At 38.5% G+C, this 13,157-nt stretch overlaps 1 protein-coding gene across 1 annotated transcript in view; it reads right to left on the reverse strand.

Moving 5' to 3' along the window:
- The window catches only part of USH2A (usherin), a 939,490-nt gene that overhangs the window by 142,055 nt on the left and 784,278 nt on the right, over positions 1 to 13,157 (reverse strand). The window contains exon 60 of the mRNA XM_069544562.1: positions 780 to 1,134. Within this exon, the coding sequence (XP_069400663.1) occupies positions 780 to 1,134 (355 nt within the window). The remainder of the gene's footprint in view (positions 1 to 779; positions 1,135 to 13,157) is intronic.

A 13,157-nucleotide genomic window follows, 5' to 3' on the forward strand; every position in this document is an offset into this window, starting at 1 on the left:
CACAGACATAGAGATCAAGCATATGGATACCAAGGGTGAAGGGAGGGGTGACAGGAGGAATCGGGAGATTGGGATTGTCATATATACACTATTGATGCTATGCATAAAATAGATAACCAAAGGGAAAAAATAGATAACAAACAAGAACCTACTTTATAACACAGGGAACTCTACTCCACGCTCTGTGGTGACCTAAATGAGAAAGGAAATCCAAAAAAGAGGGGATATATGTATATGTCTAGCTGGACCATAAAGAAGGCTGAGCACTGAAGAATTGATACTTTTGAATTGTGGTGCTGGAAAAGACTCTTAATAGTCCTTGGATAGCAAGGAGATCAAAACAGCCAATCCTGAAGGAAATCAATCCTGAATATTCACCGAAAGGACTGATGCTGAAGCTGATGCTCTAATATTTTGGCCACCTGATGTGAAGAGCCAACTCATTGGCAAAGACCCTGATGCTGGGAAAGACTGAAGGCAAAAGGAGAAGGGGACATCAGAGGATGAGATGGTTAGATAGCATCACCAACTCAATGGACATAAGTTTGAGAAAGCTCCAGGAGACAGTGAAGGATAGGGAAGCCTGGTGAGCTACAATTCATGGGGTTGCAAAGAGTCAGACATGATTTAGCAACTGAACCACAACAATAGCTAATTCACTTTGCTGTATAGTAGAAACTATTAATAACAGAACATTGTAAAGCAGGTACACCTCAATAAAAATTAATTTAAAAAATCTAAGTACCTGTTATTCTTTTTCTTTTTTCTAAAGTTCTTACCATCACTGTGAAAGCATGCACAGCAGAGAAGTTCAAGGTCGGGTCATCAGTTTTCTGTTGGTAAACCACACGATACTGGAAGATGATGCCGTTGGGAGAGTCCGGCTCAGTCCAGTTCAGCAGAACTGAATGGGCACTGGTGACTTGAGCCCAAGGTGCCGGGAAATCTTGAGGTGGGGCTTCCAGAGTCCGTGCTGACGACCACAGACTCTCCACAGAGCCCCTGGAGTTACAGGCTCTGACCCGATACTCATAGAGTGTGAAAGGCCTCAAAGTGTCAGCATCGTCAATAAATTCAAGGGCTCCTTCTGACCAGACAAACACAAGGGATTCCTCTTCAGTGCCAGTAGGACGTCTGAAAGGAAACCAGGAAGGAATCAGTGACACCTCACACTCAAGAAGGTTTGTGGACAGAGTAAGAAATTGCTTTTTAGAAGAATTTGTTACAAACTCAATTTTTCAACAGTCCCGTTAACCAAAATGAACATGGTAAGTCTAACAATAGGAGTTTGCTTCGGAACTCTTTAAAGGGTGAAAGTCAAATTTATTTCAGATGGCTTCTCCAAAACCTAAGTAAAAAGCAGAGTATGCTCAAAAAATTCTTTCAACTATCTAAGAAAGGAATTTAGTCCCATCTTTAGATTTTACTAATGTCAAAACTAGGGCTCATGAAATCAGACAGAAAAAAACAAGTAACTATCACTTTGTTGTACATCTGAAACTAACACAACATTTTAAATCAATTATATTTCAACCTTACCCCCCACCCGACCCCCCAAAAATCCCTAAGGCCCATGCAAACTCTTTTGGTACTCAACATATAGAGCATTGGAGAAGGCAATAGCAACCCACTCCAGTATTCTTGCCTGGAGAATCCCATGGACAGAGGAGCCTGGGGAGCTACACTCCAGGGGGTTGCAGAGTTGAACACGACTGAGCGACTAACACCCACACACACACAGAGCATTAAATGTCTAAGTAAGAGAAATGGAATTGTCAGTTGTTAGAATGGCCCCCAATATGTGATATGGTATTTTATTTGGAACAGATACTTGCTAATCTGGGTATAAAATCATGATGCAGATCTGACCAGAATGGGAAGTTTCCGAGGAATTGTGGTTGGTCTCTTTCTGGGTTACCAGCATCTGAACCCAGTAAGCTCAATAAAACTTTTTTAAAAAATTAAAGTATAGTTAATTTACAAAGGTGACTTAATTTCTACTATACAGCAAAGTGATTCAGTACATTCTTTTTTATACCCATTTCCATTATGGTATATCTGAGAATATTGAATATAGTTCTCTGTGCTTTCCAGTAGGACCTTGTTTATCTATTCTATATGCAACGGTTTGCATCTACTAACCTCAAGCTTCCAGTCCAAATAATTTTTTGAATGAACGGCCCAAAGGCATATAATTCCATGGCTTTTCTGCATCTTTGCCTCATCTCTATCAACCCTTCCTTCCTATGAGGTTAAGTGTTCTAGGTTGGGGAAGAATTGTACACAAGGGATGACCCTTTCCTCGTTTCGCTTCATCTCCAGTTGAGAAGAGATTGATGAATAAATCAGTATTTTCCAGGCTCTTAGGGGTATTTAATTAACTCACTCTTCAGATGCTGGCATGTTCACATACTGCCATATCAGATTAACCATCAAATTGGAAAGGGTTATTAAGACAAAGTAAATGACAGTACCTTTCAAGAAAAGGCAGGATATTTAAAATTTTTGGCTTTGAGAATATGATGATCCTCAAGTTGATAAGTCACTATGACCTAGGAAAGAGCAATGACAGTCTACCTGCTGGAGGCTGTGGAGAATTCACAGATAATCCCAGTGACCTGCAATTATGGCTCAACAACCCACCTTATTATTCCTTTCCAGACTCTGCACCCAGTATAGGTGTGCAGGGTGTGGCCTTTGTACTTGCTGCTGATACCAGGTACCAGGTGTGTCAGTGGGATGGATCATTCTAATGAGGACCAAGGGCTCACAGCCAAAATCTCCTCTCAGTAAGTTTTTCAAAAGGTGTTTGCTGAGAACATGATGTAGTAGACAAACATGAACTTTTATGGGAAAATAAAATAGTCTGTTTTGTCTGGCTTCAAACTTTCTATGACAATTGAAAGAATTTTTGTAAAAAATTCATGAATTCCTACATTGAGGTATAGCCATAGTTGTCATAAAACTGACATTCTATTAAAAAAGTAAAGAAAAAACAAAACAAAAAGGAAAAAAAGTAGGAGAAACATAAAAAATAAAAGAACACACACACAATGGGTATTCTTTTTTTTAATTTACTTTTTTAATCGAAGGATAAGTGCTTTGCAGAATTTTGTTGTTTTCTGTCAAACCTGAACATGAATTAGCCATAAGATATACACACATCCCCTCCCTCCTGAACCTCCCTCCCATCTCCCCTCCCATCCCACCCCTCTAGGTTGATACAGAGCCCCTGAGTTTTCTGAGCCATACAGCAAATTCCCATTGTGGATATTCTTTAAAAAATTGCCTGAAAGTATAAATTTTAAAAATCTGTACTATGTAAGAGATAAAGTATTATGTTAGCCCCAAGTTTATCCACCAAAATAGCTGGAGGATGCAGTCTGGTTAAATATTCAGTTCTGATAAGAAATAATTAATATTATAGTGAGGTAACCATGGGAAGGACTGATGCTGAAGCTGAAACTCCAACACTTTGGCCACCTCATGCGAAGAGTTGACTCATTGGAAAAGACTGATGCTGGGAGGGATTAGGGGAAGGAGAAGAAGGGGATGACAGAGGATGAGACGGCTGGATGGCATGACCGACTCAATGGACATGAGTTTGCGTGAACTCCGGAAGTTGGTGATGGACAGGGAGGCCTGGCATGCTGCGATTCATGGGGTCACAAAGAGTTGGACACGACAGAGTGACTGAACTGAACTGAACTGAACCATTCCATCTGTGGTATTTTTTTTAAAAAAAGGACATTTTTATGTTGAATGAATTCTGAATAGAAGATGTTGAATAGGCAACAATTATTTCTAATTTATTTAAGATATAAGCTTCAACTGTTCATTTAACTGGAAGTGTTTCCTCCTGAACAGTCTGTGTGCAGGAAAATCACATTTCCAGTTCTCTCTGAAGAGCCAAATGGTTGTCTCTGCTTAAGCTCATGTGGGAGATACTTCACTAATTCCCTCTTCTAATTCGAGTTAATTTAATGTTGCTTAACACTTAAGAAGAAAATAAAAATAATTATTAAACCAGGAACTATATATTTTAAAGAGCATTCATACTTATGTTGTCTTCATGTAGTATAACCTTTTAAAGAACTCCCTACTCTCTCGGAATGCCAGTAGTTCTTAGTGCTTATCTTCAAAAGCAATTAAAATAAAATCCTACAATTTAATGCATTTCCCATAACAATTTAGGATGAGACTGCCAACCTTACCTCATGAAGAATATTAGAATACTCTGAATTTAAATAAATAACCAGAAACACCTGTAGTCACAGGAGATGGGTTGCAGGCCTTGCCTTGCCACACCATTAAATGACCTTGGGCAAACTCACCTGTATTCTCTAGTTTTCATTTTACTTTGTAAACTGGAGTAAATAATCTTATAGTGCATAATGTCTAGAATTTTGTAAGAATTAAATAATTCTTATTTAATTATGCACATGAAAATCACTGGATCAAATGTAACACATAACACAAAGGAAGTTATCACTGAAATGATGTCCAAAGCCGTAAGAGGGTGTGGAGAAAAGCGAACCGTCCTACACTGTTGGTGGGAAGGTAAATTGGTGCAGCCACTATGGAGAATAATATGGAGGTTCCTTCAGAAACTAAAACTAGAATTACCATATGATCCTTGCAATCCTCTGAGTACAGATCTGGAAAAGACAGAAACTCGAATTTGAAAAGATACATGCACTCCGGTTTTCACTGCAGTCCTATTTACAATAGTCAAGACATGGAAGCAACCTAAATGCCCATCAACAGATTAATGGATAAAGAAGACGTGGTACCTATAGACAATGGGATATTCCTCAGCCACAAAAAGGACAAAATAACACCACTTACAGGGCCTGCTGCTGCTGAGTCACTTCAGTTGTGTCCGACTCTGTGCGACCCCATAGACAGCAGCCCACTAGGCGCTGTCATCCCTGGGATTCTCCAGGCAAGAACACTGGAGTGGGTTGCCATTTCCTTCTCCAATGCATGAAAGTGAAAAGTGAAAGTGAAGTCACTGAGTCGTGTCCAACTCTCAGCGACCCCACGGACTGCAGCCTACCAGGCTCCTCCATCCATGGGATTTTCCAGGCAAGAGTACTGGAGTGGGTGCCATTGTCTTCTCCATTACAGGGCCTAGAGATTATCATACTAAGGGAAGCAAGTTCAGTTCAGTTTAGTTCAGTTCAGTCACTTAGTCGTGTCCGACTCTTTGCGACCCCATGAATCGCAGCATGCCAGGCCTCCCTGTCCATCACCAACTCCTGGAGTTTACTCAAACTCATGTCTATTGAGTCAGTGATGCCATCCAGCCATCTCATCCTCTGTCGTCCCCTTCTCCTCCTTCCCCCAATCCCTCCCAGCATCAGGGTCTTTTCCAAGGGAAGCAAGTTAGACAAAGACAAATACTGCTTGATATCACTCATATGTGAAAACTAAAATGTGATACAAATAAACTTATTTATAAATAGGAATAGACTCACAGATATAGAAAATAAACTTATGGTTACCAAGAGGGAGAGATGAAGGGGAGGGATAAATTAAGAATTTGGGATTAAAATATATATACTACTATATATAAAATAGATAAATAACAAGGTCCTACTGTATACCACAGGGACTATATTCAATACCTTGTAATAAACCATAATGGAAAAGAATCTGAAGAGAATATATATATGTACATACATATATATGTGTGTATATATATAGAAAACTGAATTAATTTGCTGTACACCCGAAACTAACACAACACTGTAAATCAACTGTACTTCAATTATAAAGAAGAAGTGATGTCTTGTCCACAGCCAATATTGAGGAAGACAAATCCAGCAGTTGTGTAAAGGCTGCATTGAACAGGGAGTGACAGCATGTCATCCCACAATGAAGTCATCTCAACAGTCTATATGAGAATAAATGTGAATCCTGAACTAGGCTCCTGGTAGAGGAAGTGGAAACACAGGTGATTTAAAAAATGCTTTGGAAAGTCTGAATCATCCCACTTTCCTGAGTGAGTGTCTGCTCTGGTGCTGGGGAAAAGACTTCAAATACCTTCCAAAAATTTTAAAGCTTAATTTCATTTAAAACTCTTCAGTGATTTGTCATGGAACTGGCCTGTGTTTATCACTCCAGATTCACCTTCTGAGATTTCTATTCCAATTTTACTTTCTGGTCAAAATCCAATGCTTAAAAAAATCCAGTGCTTAAAAAACCATCCAATCCTTGCCCATGGTTCCCTTGTATTCCATGATATTTCATGCTGCCATGCTTGGATATCTGTTAATCCTGTTCTGCAATGCCTTGTTCCGTTTTCCTTCCTTTTTCTCCTCCTTTCTATAGGCTAACTCCAAATAAGCTTGTAAAACTCAACCCCCATTTTGTCCAGTAAGTCTTTCCTTTGCTTCTCTCTCAAACAGGGTTATGTATTTTTTTGCACTGACAGCTGTCATGTCCGACTCTTTGAGACCCCATGGACTGTAGCCCACCAGTCTTCTCTGCCTATGGGGATTCTCCAGGCAAGGATACTGGAATGGGCTGCCATTCCCTTCTCCAGTGGGTCTTCCCAATCCAGGGGTTGAACCCAGGTTTCCTTCATTGCAGGCAGATTCTTTATCATCTGAGCCACCAGAGAAGCCTCAAACAGGGTTATAATATCCTCCTATGTGCTCAGCCTTTTCCGTATGGACTCACTTGTCACCATGTATTATAACAGACTTTCCTTTTTTATATGTCTCCTCCTATCCCACAAGTTCCTTGAAGGTAGGGACTCTACTTATTCCACACACCCTCAGCACCTAGTGGAGCATGGCACACTGCAGTGGACAATGAGTATTTTTTGAAGCAGTGACTGGATAACCAACTGGTTGACTAGAGTCCAAAATTTTGGTTCCAAGAAGAACCAGAGGAATGTTCTCATTATTAAGTTATTGTCTCTCAATTCTAAACCTACCCTTCTATATTTGGCTTTATGAGAGTAGGACGGGGACTCCATCATCTACGTTTCTGCTCGGCCAGCTGACTCTATGCTGAGCTCTGCCAATAGGGGGTGCCAGAGGGTGACGTCAGAGACCTGAAAGGAAAAGGGAACTAACCGGCTCCTCCCTATCTGCTTCCTGCCTGCTTGCTGATTACATAAGGTTCTCTCCAAGAAGGATTTTTCACCTTGGAGGAGGTAGATCCTTCTCCCTTAGAAGCAGGTAGTTCAACTGTGACATTTTCCCAACACTTTGAAAGCGAGCTTTATCTCATGCCTCCTCCTACAGACATCTGCATCAGCTGGTGGGTGCCCGCCCTCCCCCAGCCCCCGACCCTGCCTCCTCGAATGTCTGGGTCCCAGCATCAGAACTGCTTCTCTCTAATCTTCTGAGTTTTAATAATTCAAGCTATTTCTCTTTGTTGCCTCAGTCCTATAGGTATTAGCTCTTTCCTGCAGTTGCCATCTCCATGCTTTCTTGAGTTCTTTTTTCATCTTTCAGTTATCTAGTCAACAAATTGACAACCAGTTAGTAACTCTTTACATTAAATTCTCTCTGTTAAAATAACTGGTGTGGTTTTTCTTTCTTGAGCAGACTTTGACTTCTTTGCTATAGAAAATGAGGATGATGCTCACAGAAAGAGGGAAATAAGAAAATCATAAAGAGGGTGATGATAGATTTGCATCTGGACTCACTGGACTTATCATTTTGTCTTTATGACACAATATTACATATTGACTGTAAAAAGTAATTAGAAAATACAGATGAGCAAAAAATTCAAGAATTATCCATAACCTATCTCTGGGCGATGAGCACTGTTAACTTTCTTTTGGTGTTTAACTTTCCAGACTTTTTTTGTGTACTTATAAATGTAAAAGTATTCTTTATATTTAAAGAAAAACAGAATCATACTAGGTGTACTGTAGTAAAATCTTCTTTTATTATCATTAATGCCTTTCTTTGTCCTGGAATATAAATATATAACTGCCAGATTTGTCTTCCAAAGCATGGCTATGGATGGTTAACCTTGGATAACTTCCTATTTTTTAAAATCATGCTTTATTTTAACACAGTACTTTCATATACATAATTTAATTCCCATGAAATTCTAGATGTTATTTTCTATGTTTATTAGCCTAACTTACATAAAAATGAACCTTAGGGAAAAATAGTGACTTGCCCAAGGTCACATAACTAGTAAGTGGCAGACCCAGGGCCTGGAAGCTGTATCTTCTGACTGCAAATGCCACGTTCTAGTCAAGCTATCACATTGTTTCTCTATTTTATCCCAAACCTTCAATGGTTCACATTGTTTCCAAATCAAAAACCTAAACTCCTTAACCTAGCATTCAAAGTCTTCCAAAATCTAGCATCAAGTAGATCTTCTAAATTTTCCCTACAAATAACAAATCTCCGGCTAAGCCTGACTGCTGCTGCTGCTGCTACTAAGTAGCTTCAGTCATTAACTTTGGATAACTTCCTATTTTTTTAAATCTTGCTTTATGTTTAACAAAGTACTTTCACATACATGATTTAATTCCCATGAAATTCTAGATGTTATTTTCGATGTTTATTAGCCTAACTTACATAAAAATGAAGCTTAGGGAAAATAGTCCCACTCTGTGTGATCCCATAGACGGCAGCCCACCAGGCTCCCCCGTCGCTGGGATTCTCCAGGTAAGAAGACTGGAGTGGGTTGCCATTTCCTTCTCCAATGCAGGAAAGTGAAAAGTGAAAGTGAAGTCACTCAGTCGTGTCTGACTGTTAGCGACCCCATGGACTGCAGCCCACCAGGCTCCTCCATCCATGGGATTTTCCAGGCAAGAGTACTGGAGTGGGTTGCCATTGCCTTCTCTGAGCCTGACTGCTACTGGGACCCTATACCTTCAGTGTTGGGAATTTTGCTTATTCCATTAATTTTATTCACCTGAGATATCTTTGCCATCAGGTAATGCTTGCTAATATTTTATCTACCATGAATGAAACAATACAAAGTTCTGAAATGAGTGAGATGACACATGGGAATTTTGTATATGTGGCATTTCCAATCAGTAAATTATAAAATAATGTTGACAAATTGTGTGCGTACTCAGTCACTAAATCATGTCAGACTATTTTAAGACTCCTTGGACTATAGCCCGCCAGGCTCCTCTCTCTGTGGGATTTCCCAAGCAAGAATACTGGAGTGGGTTGCCATTCCCTTTTCCAGGTGATCTTCCTGGCCAGGGTTTCCTGCATTGCAGGCAGATACTTAACCCTCTGAGCCACCACCCAGGCTTTGAGGGATGGAATGAATGGGGCAAAGGGGTAAAAACTTCTAGTATAAAAGAAGTAAGTCACCATACAACATGGTGACTAGACTGATAATATTACATTGCAAATTTGAAAATTGCTAAGAAAGTAAAAAAAAACTTCTCAAAAGTAAAAAAATTTGTAACTCTGAATGGTAACAGTTGGTAACTAGACTAATTGTGGATCATACTGAAATGTACACTAATGTTGAACCATTATGTTGAACTCTTGAAACTAATATAATGTTGTTTGTTAATTACACTTCAAGTAAACAAAAACAAAATCCAGTCTACATTTAGATATAAGGAATAGAGCCATAAAAGCATAGGAAGAAATAATTGATATGTTATTTTTAATATGATCACTTGAAAATTTCCTTAATATACATGAAAATAGGTAAATTAATAAGAAACTGTCCAAATGAAAATAGTCTAAGGATATATACTATACTATATACACACAAATACCAAATATATATTTGAAATAAATAAACAGTGTGGCTTATTATGACTAAAATTTTAATTAAAACAATAATAATATGCCACTTAAAATACTGAACTTGCAAAGATTTGAAAGATTGTTGTTTCAATATTGATAGGAGATTTGAGAATTAGAAATTCTTACATCCCATTTTTGAGAGACTGTTTCGGAATCTCTATATGCAGAGTACATCATGAGAAACACTGGGCTGGAAGAAGCATAAGCTGGAATCAAGATTGCCGGGAGAAATATCAATAATCTCAGATATGCCAATGACTCCACCCTTATGGCAGAAAGTGAAGAGGAACTGAAAAGCCTCTTGATGAAAGTGAAAGAGGAGAGTGAAAAAGTTGGCTTAAAGCTTAACATTCAGAGAACTAAGATCATGGCATCTGGTCCCATCACTTTATGGCAAATAGATGGGAAAATGGTAGAAACAGTGTCAGACTTTATTTTTGAGGGCTCCAAAATCACTGCAGATGGTGATTGCAGCCATGAAATTAAAAGACGTTTACTCCTTGGAAGGAAAGTTATGACCAACCTAGACAGCATATTAAAAAGCAGAGACAACCTTTGTTACTTTGCCAACAAAGGTCTGTCTAGTCAAAGCTATGGTTTTTCCTGTGGTCATGTATGGATGTGAGAGCTGGACTGTGACGAAAGCTGAGCACTGAAGAATTGAGGCTTTTGAACTGTGGTATTGGAGAAGACTCTTGAGAGTCCCTTGGACTACAAGGAGATACAACCAGTCCATTCTAAAGGAGATCAGTCCTGGGTGTTCTTTGGAAGGAATGATGCTAAAGCTGAAACTCCAGTACTTTGGCCACCTCATGCAAAGAGTTGACTCATTGGAAAAGACTCTGATGCTGGGAAGGATTGGGGGCAGGAGGAGAAAGAGATGACAGAGGATGAGATGGCTGGATGGCATCACCGACTTGATGGACGTGAGTCTGAGTGAACTCCAGGAGTTGGTGATGGACAGGGAGGCCTGGTGTGCTGCAATTCATGAGGTTGCAAAGAGTCAGACATGACTGAGTGACTGAACTGAACTGAACTGAAGCTTCCAAGGTGGTGCAGTGGTAAAGAATCTACCTGCCAATGCAGGAGATAAAAGAGACATGGGTTTGATCACTGGGTTATGAAGATGCTCTGGAGTAGGAAATGGCAATCCACCCCAGTATTCTTGTCTGGAGAATCCCATGGATAGAGGAGCCTGGCGGGTTCCAGTTCATGGGGTTGCAAAGACTTGGACATGACTGAGAATGAAGTTTAACAACCTCTAAAAGTTTAAAATGGATAAAATTGGATTCTGCTCTTCTAGTAATAAGGATAATCTTCCATATGCTTATTGTAAAGGTATTTTTGGAAAATTGCTTTTGTAATGAAAACCTGGAAATCACCTATTTTGCCATCAATAGGGGACTGATTAAATAATACAAGATACATATTCATATAATAAAATATTGTTGAGTCTAAAAAAATGAGAGGTGTGTGTATCCAAATGCAGAAATAAAATTTGAACAATTCCTTTATGTAACATTAATGTTACATATATTAAAATGAATAATAGTTATTTATCAATGGGAATTATATATGACATGGGTAAGTAATAAAAAAGGCATTAATAACCTCTGTAATATTCTGTACTGTCAAACTTTTTTTTTCCAAAAAAGTACTTCTAATTTAAATTCGCAAAGAGTCGGACACGACTCATTACATTTTTATTTTGTAAAGCCAGGTCTTAATGATATTAACTTTATCTAAGAATTCTCCATCAACAAAAGTGTTCCATAAATATTTCAGGAAGAATTCTTTTCTCCTGTATATTTTTTCACATTAAATAAAATTTGACAAATACTTATAGTTCTCACATATATTGCTTGTTTTTCTGTTTGTTTAGTTTGACTTACATCTCCTACTATAGTAAAGGTCCTTTGTAATAGAGCCCAGATCTTACAGTAGAAATAAACATTATCATCCATTATCCATATATCTATCTGTCTATATCTATCTGCTCTATCTATCTATCTTCACATCCATACTTCCTTTCCACATAACACAAATTGATTGCATAAAAATTCCTTTACCTTTCAATCAATGCCCCCTTTTTCTTAGTTTACTCAATCAGCTTAATTACTCATTCTAAAAAATATTATTTATGGTACCCTGCTTGAAATAGTCTTCCATATCATCCTTCCGTTCAAACTATCTCAGATTTTAGCCTTCAAAACCCTACTGAGCTTTTTAGAATACTCAATTATTTGAACTTGGAAGGCTCATCAGGTTTTACTTTTACAGTGTTTAGCAAGTGTTGGTGTTTGTATATTTTTGTCTTTTATTGAACACTGATCAAATCTTTTTTTAAAATTAGAGGCTGCTTTTGAGAATTAAAAACCCATGCATTTTTGTCTCTCTCAAAATAGAAGCTCCTAGTGGGAGATCATTTTATTACATGTCTTATAAAGTCTTAAGAAAGAGTGGTGGATTTTGTAAATGAAAGTTGTATTTTGTGGGTGAATTTTACCATTTACAAGATTACAGATATAAAATAAAGGGGAAATGCTGAAGAAGCTTTATTATACAGGCCATACTTGTATAAAGCCTAAGATGGTCTTATCTGTAACACGATCAGTAAACAGTTTGTAAAACCCTAACATAAAGTTTGTCTCTAATGTAGGAAATCTCTTTTGTAACTCACATGTGGTCAACAAAGTGGCCTAAATAATATATCAAACTAACAGGTGAACTAACCAGAAGCAATCACATTAATAGTCTCCTCCTTATTAGGTTATTTTTTGTTTTAGTTCTTAAAGTCATAAATAGCTTATATGCTTATTAGGGCAGGACCCCCCCCCCCACCCCGCGCCCCCCAGGCTTTTTTTTTTAACAGGATGCTATCTAGAGGCAACATGTAAACAATGAAAGAGAAATACTGAGGGAAAATGCTTTGGGGAGTTGGAGAGAGCAGAGTGACAAACATTTTCATGACGGGATTGGCAAATTGACTTCCTGCAACTTAATGAAAATATCTGCATAGGTCAAACCCCATCCTTGATTTGCGCTAAAGGGATTTCCTTTGGTGGTGATAGAAGAAAGAAGAGGCACATGATGAAGCAGAAATTACATGCCATAACCTCCCCAGAAAGCCCGCAGGCCCATGGCTATAACCATATGAGGGGCTCTATGGAGTCCCAGAATGAAAAAGAACTATGTGTCTACATTCTATTTCAGTCCTTACAAATTTCTGGGTTTTTTTTGCAGCTATCTAAGAAAAATTTGATATTGTTGTTGTCTAAGCACATTTAAACTTCAGCTGAAATAACTGCCAAGTGATTCATGCCTATGTAGGTGAACATAACGATTGTATCTGAAGCCCCAGCGCGCCATTTTCATTTCACTTTAAATAAAAAACAA

This window comes from Ovis canadensis, chromosome 12 (genome assembly GCF_042477335.2).
Source record: "Ovis canadensis isolate MfBH-ARS-UI-01 breed Bighorn chromosome 12, ARS-UI_OviCan_v2, whole genome shotgun sequence".
Classification (NCBI taxonomy): Eukaryota; Metazoa; Chordata; class Mammalia; order Artiodactyla; family Bovidae; genus Ovis; species Ovis canadensis.